The sequence below is a fragment of the Agelaius tricolor genome, unplaced genomic scaffold, assembly GCF_023055355.1.
Source record: "Agelaius tricolor isolate 1412-34295 unplaced genomic scaffold, bAgeTri1.0.p SCAF_165, whole genome shotgun sequence".
Lineage (NCBI taxonomy): Eukaryota > Metazoa > Chordata > Aves > Passeriformes > Icteridae > Agelaius > Agelaius tricolor.
The window spans coordinates 17,228-35,176 of record NW_027269425.1 but is presented as its reverse complement, the minus strand read 5'-3'; the positions used below and the strand labels follow the sequence as shown (position 1 = coordinate 35,176).

At 55.1% G+C, this 17,949-nt stretch overlaps 2 protein-coding genes and 2 long non-coding RNA genes across 21 annotated transcripts; 3 read left to right on the top strand and 1 right to left on the bottom strand.

Annotated features, from left to right (window-relative positions):
* The first annotated feature begins 321 nt into the window (after positions 1–321).
* On the top strand, positions 322–2,399 carry LOC139587000 (protein starmaker-like). The gene is made up of 2 exons (XM_071420792.1): positions 322–1,184; positions 1,269–2,399. The coding sequence occupies exons 1-2, from the start codon at positions 1,049–1,051 to the stop codon at positions 2,381–2,383; spliced, it is 1,251 nt and encodes a 416-aa protein (XP_071276893.1). The 5' UTR covers positions 322–1,048; the 3' UTR covers positions 2,384–2,399.
* Positions 2,400–4,483: 2,084 nt separating this feature from the next.
* Positions 4,484–17,637, bottom strand: AGPAT1 (1-acylglycerol-3-phosphate O-acyltransferase 1). Of its 17 annotated transcripts, XM_071420814.1 has the most exons (10): positions 15,182–15,359; positions 14,462–14,640; positions 13,912–14,270; positions 10,390–10,523; positions 8,596–8,771; positions 7,481–7,576; positions 6,288–6,360; positions 5,149–5,354; positions 4,933–4,974; positions 4,525–4,839 (listed from the first exon to the last, which is right to left on the bottom strand). In XM_071420814.1, exons 3-10 carry the CDS (start codon positions 14,094–14,096, stop codon positions 4,525–4,527), a joined length of 1,227 nt encoding a protein of 408 aa, XP_071276915.1. In that variant the 5' UTR covers positions 14,097–14,270; positions 14,462–14,640; positions 15,182–15,359. The 17 variants fall into 17 exon arrangements, with proteins under 17 accessions (XP_071276910.1, XP_071276915.1, XP_071276911.1 ...); XM_071420809.1 differs by having other exon boundaries at positions 4,484–4,619; positions 4,689–5,354; XM_071420810.1 differs by having other exon boundaries at positions 4,933–5,354.
* On the top strand, positions 9,455–10,400 carry LOC139587007 (uncharacterized). The gene is made up of 4 exons (XR_011678123.1): positions 9,455–9,563; positions 9,682–9,794; positions 9,826–10,020; positions 10,192–10,400. It is a non-coding gene; the product is annotated as an uncharacterized lncRNA (long non-coding RNA).
* Positions 15,356–16,070, top strand: LOC139587008 (uncharacterized). Of its 2 annotated transcripts, none has more exons than XR_011678125.1 (2): positions 15,356–15,447; positions 16,014–16,070. It is a non-coding gene; the product is annotated as an uncharacterized lncRNA (long non-coding RNA). The 2 variants fall into 2 exon arrangements; XR_011678124.1 differs by lacking the exon at positions 15,356–15,447 and adding an exon at positions 15,564–15,629.
* Positions 17,638–17,949: the final 312 nt, after the last annotated feature.

Genomic DNA, 17,949 nt, shown 5'->3' with positions numbered 1-17,949 from the left:
AACCCCCAAAAAAAAGAAAATTCGGGAAATTTTGGGGGGGGGGGGAGGGGTCGCGGGTGGGGGATGGGAACGGCGCCAAAATTCCTCAATTCCTCCCCCCCAAAAAAAAAAAACCAACAAAAAAAAAAAACGGAAACGGGGCGGATTTGGGGGAGGGGCTTTAATGAGGGGGAGGGGCTTTAATGAGGGGGAGGGGTTTAGCGGGGTGGGGGAGGGGCGGGGGGTCTCCCACCCCCTTTTTGTGTTTTTTTAAATTTTTTTTTTTTTTAATTTTTTTTTTTAATATTTTTATTTTCCTCGCAGCCCCCGGGGGTTTGAACTTCCTGGGTCGGCGCCTCCTCCTCTTCCTCTTCCTCCTCTTCCTCCCCCTCCCCCTCCTCCTCCTCCTTTGTCCGGAGCGGCCGCGGCAGCCCCGGGATCCCCTCCCCCTCCCCCATCCGGGATTTTTGGGGCGTTTCCCCCCGATCCGGGGGTGGGGGAGGGGCGGCGATGGCGCCGAAGCGCCGGGGTGGGGGGGGGGAGGGGCGGGGTGGGGGAGGGGGGCGCAAAGACCCGCGGGGGGAGCGAGGGCACGGACGGGAGTGACCACAGGAGTGACCACCGGAGTGACCACAGGAGTGACCACAGGAGTGACCACAGGAGTAACCATTGGAGTGACCATCGGAGTGACCACGGGAGTGACCACAGGAGTGACCACAGGAGTGACCATCACAGCACTGACCATGGGAGTGACCACAGGAGTGACCGCGGGAGTGACCACAGCACTGACCATGTGAGTGACCACGGGAGTGACCATGGGAGTGACCACGGGAGTGACCACAGGAGTGACCATGGGAGTGACCACAGGAGTGACCATCACAGGAGTGACCACAGGAGTGACCGCGGGAGTGACCACGGGAGTGACCACGGGAGTGACCATCACAGCACTGACCACAGGAGTGACCATGGGAGTGACCACGGGAGTGACCATGGGAGTGACCATCATAGCACTGACCATGTGAGTGACCACCTGAGTGACCATGGCTCCAGACACAGCAATGACCGCAGCATGGCCCTGGCCAGGCACCAGAGTGACCACAGCACTGACCACAGCACTGACCACGGCTCCGGACACAGCACTGACCACGGCAGCGGTCAGCAGGATGGTCCCGGACACAGGAGTGACCACAGCTCTGGTCAGCGCGGTGGCTCTGGCCAGAGGAGTGACCATGGCAGGGGTCAGCAAGGCAGCTCCAGACAGAGCAGTGACCGCAGCAGCGGTCAGCGAGGCGGCTCTGGACAGATGGACATCGACAACAATGACCAACAGCCCAACCCCAGCAGTGGCCAGCAGCACAGCAGCGATGACCACATCAATGACCACCCAGATGACCACATCAATGCCCACATGGATGCCCACATTGATGACCACATCGATGACCACATCAATGACCACCCAGGTGACCACATGGATGACCACATGGATGCCCACCCAGATGACCACACCAATGACCACACCGATGACCACACCAATGACCACATCAATGACCACACCGATGCCCACACCGATGCCCACTCAGATGACCACACCGATGACCACTCAGATGACCACATGGATGACCACATCAATGACCACATCAATGCCCACCCAGATGCCCACACCGATGCCCACATCAATGACCACATCGATGACCACATTGATGACCACATCAATGACCACGTAAATGACCACCCAGATGACCACATTGATGCCCACCCAGATGACCACATGGATGACCACATCAATGACCACATCAATGACCACCCAGATGCCCACCCAGATGCCCACACCGATGACCACATGGATGCCCACCTGGATGACCACATCGATGACCACGTAGATGCCCACACCGATGACCAGATCAATGACCAGATCAATGACCACCCAGATGACCACACCAATGCCCACACCGATGACCACATCAATGACCACACCGATGACCACATCAATGACCACACCAATGCCCACACCGATGCCCACACCGATGCCCACACCGATGCCCCCCCCAGCACTGCCCGCTGCCCCCTGGCCTGTCCGGACTGCGGCCAAACCTTCTCCAGGCTCTGCCGCCTTCAGCGCCACCACCGCGCCCACCCCGCACTGACCACTCCCAGCGGTCACTCTCCGGCCACTCCGGACAGCGCCCGAAGCTCCAAGGCCCGCCCGAGGGGGCGTGGCCGCCCCGAACCCCGCCCGGGCGTGGCCAACAGGTGCGGGCAGAGCTTCGGGCAGCGCTCGGACCTGGCCAAGCACCTGCACTCCGGACAGAGGAGTGACCACGGCACCGGGGAGCGCCCGTTCGGCTGCGGCCTCTGCGGGAAGCGCAGGGACGCCGAGCGGGGCCTGCTGAGGAGCGAGAATTAAAGAGAGTTTGGGAAAATTTCGTGGGGTTTTTTGGGTGTTTTTTGTGGTGGCGAGGTTGGGGTTTTGGGGGTTTCAGTTGGGTTTTGGTTGCAGTTTCAGTGTCTTGATCCCAGCCCAAATCCCAATCCCAATCCCAGTCCCAGTCTTGATCCCAGCCCCAATCCTCGTCCCAGTCCCAGTTCCAGCCTTCATCCCAGTCCCAGCCCAATTCTGATCCCAGTCCCAGTTCCAATCCCAGTCCCAGTTCCAATCTTGGTCCCAGCCCCATCATTTTGATCCCTTCCAAATCCCAGTCCTGGTTCCAGTCCCAATCTTGGTCCCAGACCCAATCCCAGTCCCCAATATTGATCCCAGTCCCAATCCTCGTCCCAGTCCCAGTTCTGATCCCAGTCCCAGTTCCAATCTTGGTCCCAGCGCCATCATCTTGATCCCAGCCCCAATCCTCGTCCTAGTCCCAGTTCCAGTCCCGATCCCAGTCCCAGCCCAGTTCCAATCCCAGTCCCAGTTCCAATCTTGGTCCCAGCCCCATCATCCTGATCCCTTCCAAATCCCAGCCCTGGTTCCAGTCCCAATCTTGGTCTCAGTCCCATTGTCCTGATCCCAGTCCCAGCCCCAATCCCAGTCCCAGTCTTGGTCCCAGTCCCAGTCCCAATCTTGATCCCAGCCCAAATCCTCATCCCAGTCTCAATCCCGACCCCAATCCCAGTTCCAATCTTGGTCTCAGTTCCATTGTTTGATCCCAGCCCCAATCCCAGTGCCAGTCCTGGTCCTGATCCCAGCCCAAATCCAAATCCTAGTTCTGATCCCAGTCCTGGTTGATCCCAGCCCAAATCCCAATCCCAGTTCTGATTCTGGCCCAAATCCCAGTCCCATCCCAATCCCAGTCCCAATCCTGGTCCTGATCCCAGCCCAAATCCCAATCCCAGTTCTGATCCCAGTCCCATCCCAATCCCAGCCCAAATCCCGGCCCAAATCCCAGCCCCAGCCCCAATCCCAGCCCCAATCCTGATCCCAGCCCCAATCCCGATCCCAGCCCCAGTCCTGATCCCAATCCCAGCCCCAATCCCAATCCCAGTCCCAGTCCTGGTCCCAGCCCCAATCCCGATCCCAGCCCCAATCCCGATCCCAGCCCCAATCCCAATCCCAATCCCAGCCCCAATCCCAACCCCCAGGACCCCCCCCCCCCCAATGCCCCAAACCGGAGCCCCCAACACCCCGGGACCCCCTCCCCCCAATGATTCCCCCTTTGATGACATCATCATCCCCACCCCGATGACGTCACAGTGATGTCACAGCACCCCACAATGATTTTTTTGGGGGGGATTTTGGGGGGGGTTTATTAAAAGCTGGGGGGGGCCCCGGGCGGGGCCGGGAGGGAAATTTGGCAAAATCCGCGCCCCCTCCCCCTCCCCAAAATAAATACACAGCATCGAGGGGGCGGGGCTTGGCTGCGGCGGCCAATCAGCACCGGCCACGCCCCGGCCACGCCCCGGCCGTGGGGCACCCTGGGCCCCACTTGGGGGTCACTCCGGACACCACTTGGGGGTCACTTTGTCCCCACTTAGGGGTCACTCCGGACACCACTTGGGGGTCACTTTGTCCCCACTTGGGGGTCAGTCCAGGCCATACTTGGGGGTCACTTCGGGCCCCACTTAGGGGTCAGTTTGTCCCCACTTTGGGGTCAGTTTGTCCCCACTTGGGGGTCAGTTGTGGCCACACTTTGGGGTCAAACCGTGTCCAACTTGGGGGTCAGTCCGTGCCCACTCGGGGGTCAGTTTGTCCCCACTTAGGGGTCAGTCCAGGCCACACTTGTGGGTCAGTTTGTCCCCACTTGGGGGTCAGTTTGTCCCCACTCCGGGGTCAGTTGTGGCCACACTTGGGGGTCAGCCCAGGCCCCACTTGGGGGTCAGCCCCACATCCTGCCATGGGTCAGTCCAGGCCCCACTCGTGCCTCAGTTTGTCCCCACTCAGGGCTCACTCGGGCCCCACTCGGGGGTCACTTGTGGGTCAGTCCCTGCCCCACTTTGGGGTCCGTTTGTCCCCACTCAGGGGTCAGTTTGTCCCCTCTTAGGGGTCACTCTGTCCCCACTTGGGGGTCACTCTGTCCCCACTTTGGGGTCACTCTGGGCCCCACTTGTGGGTCAGTCCAGGCTCCACTTGGGGCTCAGTCCCTGCCCCACTGCTGGGTCCCCTGTGGGGCTGCAGGGCCGGGGGTCACTCTGGGGGTCACTCTGGGTCACTGCCGGACACTGGGGGTCACTCCAGGGGTCATTCGAGGCCATGGGGCTGTGCTGGTCACTCTGGGGGTCACTCTGGGTGGCCGTGTGGTTGTGTTGGTCACTCCAGTGGTCATTCCTGGGGTGGTCACTGGGGCGGTCATTCCCAGGCTCCCTCAGGTGGTCACTCCTTGCGCGGTCACTCCTTGGGTCACTCCTGGGGTCACTCTGGTGGTCACTCCCGGGGTGGTCACTGGGGTGGTCACTGGGGTGGCCATTCCTGGAGTGGTCACTGGGGTGGTCACTCCTGGGGTCACTCCTTGGGTGGTCACTGGGGCGGTCACTCTGGTGGTCACTCCTTGGGTCACTCCTTGCGTGGTCACTCCTTGGGTCACTCCTGGGGTCCCTCAGGTGGTCACTCCTTGGGTCACTCCTGGGGTGGTCACTCCTGTGGTCCCTCAGGTGGTCACTGGGGCGGTCACTGGGGTGGTCACTGGGGCGGTCACTCCCGGGGCGGTCACTGGGGTGGTCACTCCTTGGGTCCCTCAGGTGGTCACTCTGGTGGTCACTGGGGTGGTCACCGGGGGTGGCCGGAGTGGCCGGAGTGGCCGCGGTGCCCGGGGGCCGCAGCTCGGCCGACAGCGCCTCGAAGGCGTCCAGCATGGCCGCCCGCACGCGCTCGGTCAGCGCCGGGACATCGGCCGGAGCCAGGCCCAGAGTGGGCAGCGGGGGCAGCACCTGGATCACGCACTCGCCTGGGGGCGGGGCCAAACATACCCTCAGGGGGACCCCAGACCCACAGAGAGACCCCAGACCCACGTTGGGACCCATAGAGAGACCCCAGACCCATAAATACCCCATAGAGAGACCCCACAGACAGACCCCAGACCCACACCTGGATCACGCACTCGCCTGGGGGCGGGGCCACAAATACCCACATTGGGACCCCAGACCCACAGAGAGACCCCAGACCCATAAATACCCTCAGGGGGACCCATAGAGAGACCCCAGACCCACATTGGGACCCCATAGAGAGAGACCCCAGACCCACACTGGGACCCATAGAGAGAGACCCCACAGACAGACCCCAGAGCAGCACCTGGATCACGCACTCGCCTGGGGGCGGGGCCAAAAATACCCACATTGGGACCCCAGACCCATAGAGAGACCCCAGACCCACACCTGGATCACGCACTCGCCTGGGGGCGGGGCCATAAATACCCACATTGGGACCCATAGAGAGACCCCAGACCCATAAATACCCCATAGAGAGACCCCAGACCCATAGAGAGACCCCAGACCCACATTGGGACCCACAGAGAGACCCCAGACCCATAGAGAGACCCCAGACCCACATTGGGACCCCAGACCCACACTGGGACCCATAGAGAGACCCCAGACCCACATTGGGACTCCAGACTCACCAGAAACCCCAGACCCACAAATCCCCCATAGACCCATATGAACCCCCCAGCCCCACATTTGCCCCCAGCCCCACATTTACCCCCCAGCCCCATATGAACCCCTCAGCCCCACATGAAGCCCCCAGCCCCACATTTGCCCCCCAGCCCCACAGGTGCCCCCCAGCCCCACATGAACCCCCCACCCCCATATGAACCCCCCAGCCCCACATTTGCCCCCCAGCCCCACATTTGCCCCCCAGCCCCACATTTCCCCCGTGCCCTGACCGGCCGTGAAGCGCCGCTCCCGTTTGCTGTAGAAGTGCTGGTAGGAGGAGATGACGATGGGGACAACGGGGACCTGTGGGGCAGCATGGGCTCGGGGGGGCTCCTCCTGCCCCATAACTGCCCCTATAACTGCCCTATAACTGCCCCATAACTGCCCTTTAACTGCCCTATAAGTGCCCCGTAACTGCCCTATAACTGCCCCATAACTGCCCCATAACTGCCCTTTAACTGCCCTATAACTGCCCCTATAACTGCCCCTATAACTGCCCCATAACTGCCCTATAACTGCCCCATAACTGCCCCATAACTGCCCCTATAACCACCCTATAACTGCCCCATAACCACATCATAATTGCCTCATAACTGCCCCATAACCGCCCCTATAACTGCCCCATAACTGCCCCCATAACTGCCCCCATAACTGCCCTGTAACTGCCCCATAACCACATCATAACTGCCCCTATAACTGCTCCATAACTGCCCCATAACTGCCCTGTAACTGCTCCATAACTGCCCTATAACTGCCCCGTAACTGCCCTGTAACTGCCCCATAACCACCTTAAAGTTGCCCCATAACTGCCCCTATAACAGCCCTATAACTGCCCCATAACTGCCTCATGAACACCACAGCTGCCCCATAACCACCCCATAGTGCCCCATACCCATCCTATAACCACCCCATACAACCCATAACATCCTATAGGCCTCCATAACTCCCCATAACCACCCCATAACCGCCCCATACCCACCCCATAGCGCCCCATACCCACCCCATAGAGCCCCATACCCACCCCATAACCACCCCACAGCGCCCCACAGCCCCCAGGTACCTGTGCCTGCACGGCCAGGTGGAAGGCGCCGCGCTTGAAGGGCAGCATGGAGCTGCACCCCATAGTGCCCCATAGCCACCCCATAGCGCCCCATAACCACCCCATAGCGCCCCATACCCACCCCATAGCGCCCCATAACCACCCCATAGAGCCCCATACCCACCCCATACCCACCCCACAGCGCCCCACAGCCCCCAGGTACCTGTGCCTGCACGGCCAGGTGGAAGGCGCCGCGCTTGAAGGGCAGCATGGAGCTGCACCCCATAACCACCCCATACCCACCCCATAACCACCCCATACCCACCCCATAGAGCCCCATACCCACCCCATAACACCCCACAGCGCCCCACAGCCCCCAGGTACCTGTGCCTGCACGGCCAGGTGGAAGGCGCCGCGCTTGAAGGGCAGCATGGAGCCGCTGTGGTTGCGCGTGCCCTCGGGGAACACCCAGACGCGCACCTGTGGGGCAGGACGGGCTGTGGGGCTGCCCCATAGCCGCCCTAGAACCGCCCTATAACCACCCCATAACCGCCCCATGGCTGCCCTGTAACTGCCCCATAACCGTGACATAATTGCCCCATGGCTGCCCCGTAACTGCCCCATAACCACCCTAGAACTGCCCCGTAACCACCCCATAACTGCCCCATAACCACCCCATAGCCACCCTATAACCGCCCCATGGCTGCCCCATAACCACCCTGTATCACCCCATAGCCCCCCATAACCACTCATAGCCCCCCATACCACCCCATAACCACCCTGTATCACCCCATAACCACCCATAACCACCCATAACCACCCCATAATCACCCCATAACCACCTTGTATCACCCCATAACCACCTTGTATCACTCCATAACCACCCCATATCACCCCATAACCGCCCCATAACCACCCTGTATCACCCCATAACCACCCCATAGCCCCCCATAATCACCCCATAACACCCCATAACCACCCACAGCCCCACATAACCACCCCATATCACCCCATATCCCCCCATCTTGACCCCCCAAACGCACGTCCTGGCTGAGCATGGTGTGGGCGGCCTCGGCCATGACGCTGATGGCGTCGTGGGTCCCATAGCACCCCATAACCACCCCATAACCGCCCCATAACCACCCCATAACCACCTTGTATCACCCCATAACCACCCATAGCACCCCATAACCACCCCATAACCACCCTGTATCACCCCGTAACCACCCCATAACACCCCTAAACCACCCCATAACCACCCCTTATCACCCATAACCACCTTGTATCACCCCATAGCCCCCCATAACCACCCCACAGCACCCCATAACCACCCGTAGCACCCCATAACTGCCCCATAACCACCTTGTATCACCCCATAACCACCCATAACCACCCCATACCACCCCATAACCACCCTGTATCACCCCATAACCACCCCATAACCACCTTGTATCACCCCATAGCCCCCCATATCCCCCCATAACCACCCCCAAACGCACGTCCTGGCTGAGCATGGTGTGGGCGGCCTCGGCCATGACGCTGATGGCGTCGTGGGTGCGTTTGCGGTCGATGAAGATGATGCCCCCGAGCCAGCACACGACGCCCACGGCGCCCATGTAGAGCAGCTCCCGCTTGGCGATGGGGACGCAGCGATCCGGGAGCACCTCCATCATCCCTGGGGGTTATGGGGTTATGGGGTGTGTGGGGTCTATGGGGTGTCCCAGAGCTGCCCCATAGCCACCCCATAGCCCCCCATGTAGAGCAGCTCCCGCTTGGCGATGGGGACGCAGCGATCTGGGAGCAGCCCCAGCATCCCTGGGGGGGTTATAGGGTTATGGGGTGTGTGGGGTGCCCTATAGCCACCCTACAGCTGCCCCATAGCCACCCCATAGCCACCCATATAGGGCAGCTCCCGCTTGGCGATGGGGATGCAGCGATCCAGGAGCAGCTCCAGCATCCCTGGGGGTTATGGGGCATGTATGGGGTCTGTGGGGCATGTTTGGGGTTATGGGGCACATGTGGGGTCTATGGGGTGTCCTACACCTGCCCCATAACTGCCCATGTAAAGCAGCTCCCGCTTGGCAATGGGGAAGCAGCAATCTGGGAGCAGCTCCAGCATCCCTGGGGGTTATGGGGCATGTATGGGGTCTGTGGGGCACGTTTGGGGTCTGTGGGGTGTGTGGGGTTATGGGGCACCTTTGGGGTTATGGGGCACATTTGGGGTTATGGGGCAGGTTTGGGGTGTGTGGGGCACGTGTGGGGCTGGGGAGAGTTTGGGGCTCTATGGGGCTGCCCCATACCCAGCAGGTCCAGGGAGCTCTGGTGGTTGCTGTCACTCTATGGGGTTTTATGGGGATCTATGGGGTCAGGGCTCTATAGGATCAGGATCTATGGGGTCAGGGCTATCTGTGGGTCAGATCTATGGGGTTTTTATGGATATTCTATGGGTCAGCCCCATACCCAGCAGGTCCAGGGAGCTCTGGTGGTTGCTGTCACTCTATGGGGTCAGGGCTCTATAGGATCAGGATCTATGGGGTCAGGGCTATCTGTGGGTCAGATCCATGGGTCAGCCCCATACCCAGCAGGTCCAGGGAGCTCTGGTGGTTGCTGACCACTGGCAATGGTCACTCTATGGGGTCAGGGCTCTATAGGATCGGGATCTATGGGGTCAGGGCTCTATGGGATCAGGATCTATGGGGTTTTTATGGGGTCAGGGCTCTATGGGGCAGGGCTCTATGGGGTTTCTATGGGTCAGCCCCATACCCAGCAGGTCCAGGGAGCTCTGGTGGTTGCTGACCATTGGCAATGGTCACTCTATGGGGTCAGGGCTCTATAGGGCAGGGCTCTATGGGGTCAGGGCTCTATGGGTCAGGGATCTATGGGGTTTCTATGGGGTTTCTGTGGGTCAGCCCCATACCCAGCAGGTCCAGGGAGCTCTGGTGGTTGCTGTCACTCTATGGGGTCAGGGCTCTATGGGATCAGGATCTATGGGGTTTTTATGGGGATCTATGGGGTCAGGGCTATCTGTGGGTCAGATCTATGGGGTTTCTATGGGGTTTTTATGGGGATCTATGGGTCAGCCCCATACCCAGCAGGTCCAGGGAGCTCTGGTGGTTGCTGACCACTGGCAATGGTCACTTTATGGGGTCAGGGCTCTATGGGGTCAGGATCTATGGGGTCAGAGCTCTATGGGGCAGGGATCTATGGGGTTTCTATGGGGTCAGGGCTCTATAGGATCAGGATCTATGGGGTCAGGGCTATCTGTGGGTCAGATCCATGGGTCAGCCCCATACCCAGCAGGTCCAGGGAGCTCTGGTGGTTGCTGACCACCACGTAGGGCTGGCGGGGCGGGAAGTGCTGCGCCCCCCTGACCTCCATGCGGATCCCATAGAGCCTCTTGACGTGCTGCATCAGCCCCCGGATGATCCTGGGGGGACACAGCGGGGTCAGGGGCACGGGGAGAACAGGGGAGAACTCAGGGGAAACAGAAATATCCCATAGGAACCACAAATATCCCATGGGAATCACAAATATCCCCCAGGAACCCCATGGAAATCACAAATATCCCACAGGAACCCCATGGAAATCACAAATATCCCACAGGAAACAGAAATATCCCACAGGAAACAGAAATATCCCACAGGAAACAGAAATATCCCACAGGAAATAGAAATATACCACAGGAAACAGAAATATCCCACAGGAAACAGAAATATCCCATAGGAAACAGAAATATCCCACAGGAAAGACAAATATCCCACAGGAAACAGAAATATCCCATAGGAAACAGAAATATCCCACAGGAAACGGAAATATCCCATAGGAAATAGAAATATCCCACAGGAACCACAAATATCCCATGGAAATCACAAATATCCCCCAGGAACCCCATGGAAATCACAAATATCCCACAGGAAACACAAATATCCCACAGGAAATAGAAATATCCCACAGGAAACAGAAATATCCCACAGGAAATAGAAATATCCCATAGGAAATAGAAATATCCCACAGGAAATAGAAATATCCCACAGGAAACAGAAATATACCACAGGAAACAGAAATATCCCACAGGAAATAGAAATATCCCACAGGAAACAGAAATATCCCACAGGAAACAGAAATATACCACAGGAAACGGAAATATCCCACAGGAAACAGAAATATCCCATAGGAAACGGAAATATCCCATAGGAAACAGAAATATCCCACAGGAAACGGAAATATCCCATAGGAAATAGAAATATCCCACAGGAACCACAAATATCCCATGGAAATCACAAATATCCCCCAGGAACCCCATGGAAATCACAAATATCCCATGGAAATCACAAATATCCCAGAGGAACCCCATGGGAACCACGTGGGAAACAGAAATATCCCATAGGAACCACAAATATCCCATAGAAACCCCATAGAAAACCCAGAAATAACTCAGATAACCCAGAGGAACCCCATGGAAATCACAAATATCCCAGAGGAACCCCATGGAAACCACATGGGAACCACAAATATCCCATAGGAACCACAAATATCCCACAGGAACCTCATGGAAATCACAAATATCCCATGGAAACCCCATGGAAATCACAAATACCCCATGGGAATCACAAATATCCCATAGGAATGACAAATATCCCACAGGAAACAGAAATATCCCACAGGAAACAGAAATATCCCATGGAAATCACAAATATCCCACAAAAACCCCATGAAAACCCCAAATACCCCATGGAAACCCCATGGAAACCCCAAATATCCCATGGAACCACAAATATCCCATAGGAACCCCATGGAAATCACAGATATCCCATAGGAACCAGAAATATCCCATGGAAATCACAAATATCCCACAAAAACCCCATGGAAATCACAAATATCCCATGGAAATCACAAATATCCCACAGGAATCCCATGGAAAGCACAAATATCCCATGGAAACCACGTGGAAACCACAAATATCCCACAAAAACCCCATGGAAATCACAAATATCCCAGAGGAACCCCATGGAAATCATAAATATCCCATAGGAAACACAGAGAACCCATGGAAATCACAGAGGAACCACAAATACCCCAGAGGAACCACAAATACCCCATGGGAACCCCATAAAAACCCCAAATACCCCATAGAAACCATGAATACCCCATAGAAACCCCATAAAAACCAGAAATACCCCATAGAAACCCCATGGAAACCACGTGGGAAACACAAATATCCCAGAGGAACCCCATGGAAATCACAAATATCCCAGAGGAACCCCATGGAAATCACAAATATCCCATAGGAAACACAGAGAACCCATGGAAATCACAGAGGAACCACAAATACCCCATGGGAACCCCATAAAAACCCCAAATACCCCATAGAAACCATGAATCCCCCATAGAAACCCCATAGAAACCACGTGGGAAACACAAATATCCCAGAGAAACCCCATGGAAATCAAAAATACCCCATGGAAACCACAAATATCCCACAGGAACCCCATGGGAACCCCATGGGAATCACAAACAACCCATGGAAACCCCATAAAACCCCAAATCCCCCATAGGAACCTCATAGAAATCACAAATATCCCATAGGAACCCCATAGGAACCATAAATACCCCATGGAAACCCCATAAAACCTCAAATTCCCCATAGGAACCCCATGGAAATCACAAATTCCCCATAGGAACCCCATGGAAATCACAAATATCCCATAGGAACCCCATAGAAACCACAAATCCCCCATAGAAACCCCAAATCCCCCATAAACCACCCAAAATTCCCCATAGCCACCCCAAATCCCCAAAACCACACCAAATCCCCCCAAAATCCCCCATAAACCCCAATAAGTGACCCAAAACCGCCCAAATTCACCCCAAAATCCCCTCTCACTTCATGTTCTCCACGTCCCTGCCCCTGAGGGCACACAGGGGAATGGCCAGCAGGGCCAGGAGCAGGATCCAGCCATTATAAAACCCCAAAATCCCCAATGAACACCCCAATAATGACACAAAACCCACAATAACTGACCCAAAACTGCCCAAATTCAGCCCAAAATCCCCTCTCACTTCATGTTCTCCACGTCCCTGCCCCTGAGGGCGCACAGGGGGATGGCCAGCAGGGCCAGGAGCAGGATCCAGCCATTGTAAACCCCAAAATCCCCCCAAAAATCCCCCATAAACCCCAATAATGACACAAAACCCACAATAACTGACCCAAAACTGCCCGAATTCAGCCCAAAATCCCCTCTCACTTCATGTTCTCCACGTCCCTGCCCCTGAGGGCACACAGGGGGATGGCCAGCAGGGCCAGGAGCAGGATCCAGCCATTATAAAACCCCAAAATCCCCCCAAAAATCCCCCATAAACCCCAATAAATGACACAAAACCGCCCGAAATGGCCCCGAACTGACCCAAAAGTGCCCAAATTCAGCCCAAAATCCCCTCTCACTTCATGTTCTCCACGTCTCTGCCCCTGAGGGCACACAGGGGGATGGCCAGCAGGGCCAGGAGCCCCAAAACCACCCTAAAATCCCCCATAAACACCCCATAAACCCCAATAACCGACCCAAAGTGACCCAAAATCCCCTGAATTCCCCCCAAAATCCCCTCTCACTTCATGTTCTCCACGTCCCTGCCCCTGAGGGCACAGAGGGGAATGGCCAGCAGGGCCAGGAGCCCCAAATCCACCCCAAAACCACCCCAGAACCACCCCAAAAATGACAGAAATTCACCGGAAGTGGCCCCGAACTGACCCAAATTCACCGGAAATGGCCCTGAAATGACCCAAAATCCCCTGAAATGGCCCCAAAATCCCCTCTCACTTCATGTTCTCCACATCCCTGCCCCTGAGGGCGCACAGGGGGATGGCCAGCAGGGCCAGGAGCAGGATCCAGCCGTTGTAAAACCCCATCTTGCAGAAGAAGCGGAAGGAGCCCCAGCGCTCGTAGAGCAGCGGCAGCAGCAGCAGCGCCAGGGCCAGCGCCGCCGTGCCCACCGTCACCTCCATGGCTCCTGGAATGGGGAGAAAAATACTAAATTTAAATTAAATTATCTCAAATTGAACCTGAATTGGGTCCTCAGGGGGAGGGGGGGTCAAGGAGGGAAAATTCCTGGAGATTTGGGGTCAGAAATGGCAAAAAAACCCATGGGAAAATTCAGTTTTTGTGCCCTCAACCGTCACCTCCATGGCGCCTAAAATGGGGAAAAAAAATGTGAAATTTAAATTAAATTATCCAAAATTTATTCCAAATTTAACCTAAATTGGGTTCTCAGGGGGAGGTGGGCTCAAAGAGGGAAAATTCCCAAAGATTTGGGGTCAGAAATGGCAAAAAACCCAATGAGAAAATTCAGTTTTTGACCCCCAACCGTCACCTCCATGGCTCCTGGAATGGGGAAAAAAATACTAAATTTAAATTAAATTATCTCAGATTGAACCTGAATTGGGTCCTCAGGGGGAGGGGGGGTCAAGGAGGGAAAATTCCCGGAGGTTTGGGGTCAGAAATGGCCAAAAAACCCCATTAAAAAACCTCAATTCTGTCCTCCAGTGTCACCTCCATGGCAGCTAAAATGGCAGAAAAATCCCAAATTTAATATAGAAAAAATCATAAATTTAACCTAAAATGTCCCTTCTGTGGGAGGTGGGGTCTAAAAGCAAAAATTCCCAAAGATTTAGGGTCAGAAATGGCCAAAAAACCCCATTAAAAAACCCCAAGTTTGGACTGCGGCGTCACCTCCATGGCTCCTGAAAGGGGAAAAAAATACTAAATTTAAATTAAATTATCTCAAAATTAACCTGAATTGGGTCCTCAGGGGGAGGTGGGGTCAAACAGTGAAAATTCCCGGAGGTTTGGGGTCAGAAATGGCAAAAAACCCCATGGGAAAATTCAGTTTTTGTGCCCTCAACCGTCACCTCCATGGCTCCTAAAAGGGGCAGGAAAAGCACAAATTTTAACCTAAATTATCCCAAATTTAACCTAAATTATGGCCCCAGGTGGAGGTGGGGTCAAACAGTGAAAATTCCCAAAGATTTGGGGTCAGAAATGGCCAAAAAACCCCATGGGAAAATTCAGTTTTTGTGCCCTCAACCGTCACCTCCATGGCGCCTGAAATGGGGAGAAAAATGTGAAATTTAAATTAAATTATCTCAAATTGAACCTGAATTGGGTCCTCAGGGGGAGGGGGGGTCAAAAAGGGAAAATTCCCGGAGATTTGGGGTCAGAAATGGCCAAAAAACCCCATTAAAAAACCTCAATTCTGTCCTCCAGTGTCACCTCCATGGCAGCTAAAATGGCAGAAAAATCCCAAATTTAATATAGAAAAAATCATAAATTTAACCTAAAATGTCCCTTCTGTGGGAGGTGGGGTTAAAGAGGGAAAATTCCCAAAGATTTGGGGTCAGAAATGGCCAAAAAACCCCATTAAAAAAGGTCAATTCTGCCTTAAGGCATCACCTCCATGGCAGCTACAGGGGGACCAAAAAATCCCAAATTTAATCTAAAAAAAATCATAAATTTAACCCAAAATGTCCCTTCTCTGGGAGGTGGGGTCTAAAAGCAAAAATTCCCAAAGATTTGGGGTCAGAAATGGCAAAAAAACCAAAAAAAGAAAATTCAGTTTTTGGTCCCCAATCGTCACCTCCATGGCGCCTGAAATGGGGAGAAAAAAAGTGAAATTTAAATTAAATTATCCAAAATTTATTCCAAATTTAACCTAAATTGGGTTCTCAGGGGGAGGTGGGCTCAAAGAGGGAAAATTCCCAAAGATTTGGGGTCAGAAATGGCAAAAAAAACCCATTAAAAAACTTCAATTCTGCCCTAAGGCATCGCCTCCATGGCGCTTAAAATGGGGCAAAAAAATCTGAAATTTAAATTAAATTGTCCCAAATTTAACCTAAATTTAATCTGAATTGGGTCCTCAGTTTGAGGGGGGGTCAAGGAGGGAAAATTCCCAAAGATTTGGGGTCAGAAATGGCAAAAAACCCCATGAGAAAATTCAGTTTTTGTCCCCTCAACCGTCACCTCCATGGCACCTAAAATGGGGAAAAAATGTGAAATTTAAATTAAATTATCTCAAAATTAACCTGAATTGGGTCCTCAGGGGGAGGGGGGGTCAAGGAGGGAAAATTCCCGGAGATTTGGGGTCAGAAATGGCAAAAAAACCCCATTAAAAAACCTCAAGTTTGCACCCTGGTGTCACCTCCATGGCGCCTAAAATGGGGAGAAAAATCTGAAATTTAAATTAAATTAATTTAGAGAATCCTGAATTTTTCCCTCTGTGGGGATTTGGGTGAGAAACCCCGAAGAAAATCCCCTGAAAAATCTCAAATTCACCCCAAAATTACAACTGGGGTTCATAAATTGGCCCCCAAATCTTCCCTGGGACCCCCCAAAAATCCCAATTTTCACCCCAAAATCCCTTCAGGATCCCCCAAAATCTCCACTTTTCACCCCAAATTCCCCATTTTCACCTCAAATTCCCCATTTCCACCCCCAAATCCTCTCAGAATCCCCCAAAATCCCCTCAGGACCCCAAAAATCCCCTCAGAAACCCCAAAATCCCCTCAGGACCCCAAAATCCCCTCAGGATCTCCCGGATCCCAAATTTTCACCCCAAAATCGCCATTTTCACCCCAAATTCCCCTCAGAATCTGCCAGATCCTCAATTTTCACCCCAAAATCGCCATTTTCACCTCAAATTCCCCTCAGAATGCCCCAAAATCCCTCAAATCCCCTCAGGATCCCCAAATTCCCCTCAGGATCCCCCAAATTCTCCATTTTCACCCCAAATTCCCCTCAAGATCCCCAAATTCCCCTCAAGATCCCCAAATTCCCCTCAGAACCCAGAAAATTCCCAATTTTCCTCCTCAAATTCCCCATTTCCACCCCAAAATCCCCTCAGGACCCCAAAATCTCCTCAGAACTCCAAAAACCCCCTCAGGACCCCCAAATTCCCCATTTCCACCCCCAAATCCCCTCAGAACGCCCCAAAACCCCTCAAATCCCCCTCAGGACCCCCCGAATCCCCAATTTTCACCTGAATTTTCCCATTTCCATCCCCAAATCCCCTCAGAACGCCCCAAAACCCCTCAAATCCCCCTCAGGACCCCCCGAATCCCCAATTTTCAGCTGAATTTCTCCATTTCCATCCCCAAATCCCCTCAGAACGCCCCAAAACCCCTCAAATCCCCTCAGGCTCCCCAAATTTCCCTCACGGGCCCCACCCCGGCCCCGCCCTCCCCTCAGGGCTCGGCCGGGCCCAACCGGGCGGGACCGGGCGGGGCATCCCCGGCTCGGAAAGGGCCTCGAGGCCTCCCAAGGACCTCCGGGAGCCCCGAGGAGCCCCGGGGACCCCTCAGGAGCCCCAAAATCCCCTCAGGAACCCCCAGGTCCCCTCAGGCCCCGCCGGTACCGGGAGGGGCGGCGGCTGCGGCGGCGGCGCGGGCCCGTCCCGCCGCCGGAAGCCACGTCGCTGATTGACAGCGCGCTCGGCCAATCACCGCCTCAAAAAGCGCGCCTGGCCCCGCCTAATCGCTCTGCGTGGTTGCCGTGGTAGCGGACAGGCAGGAAATTGCGGCGTCGCCAGGGCAACGTGAGTTCGCGGGTCTGATTGGATAAGAGGGCTGCTTGTCAAAGCAGGTAACCAATCAGCGCGCGGCGCGCCGAGAACCAATACACAGCGCGTCATGGTGGGCGGATCCTAACGGGTTTCCACCAATAGCAGCGCGGTGATTTGATTGGCAGGCCCGGCGGCAAATGGGGAGGGAGGAGGGTGTGTGAGGGGAAGGAGAAGATGGCGGCGGCCAGGAGCGTTTGTGAGGGGTTTGGGGGAATTTATGAGGATTTTGGGGGTTCTGAGGGGCT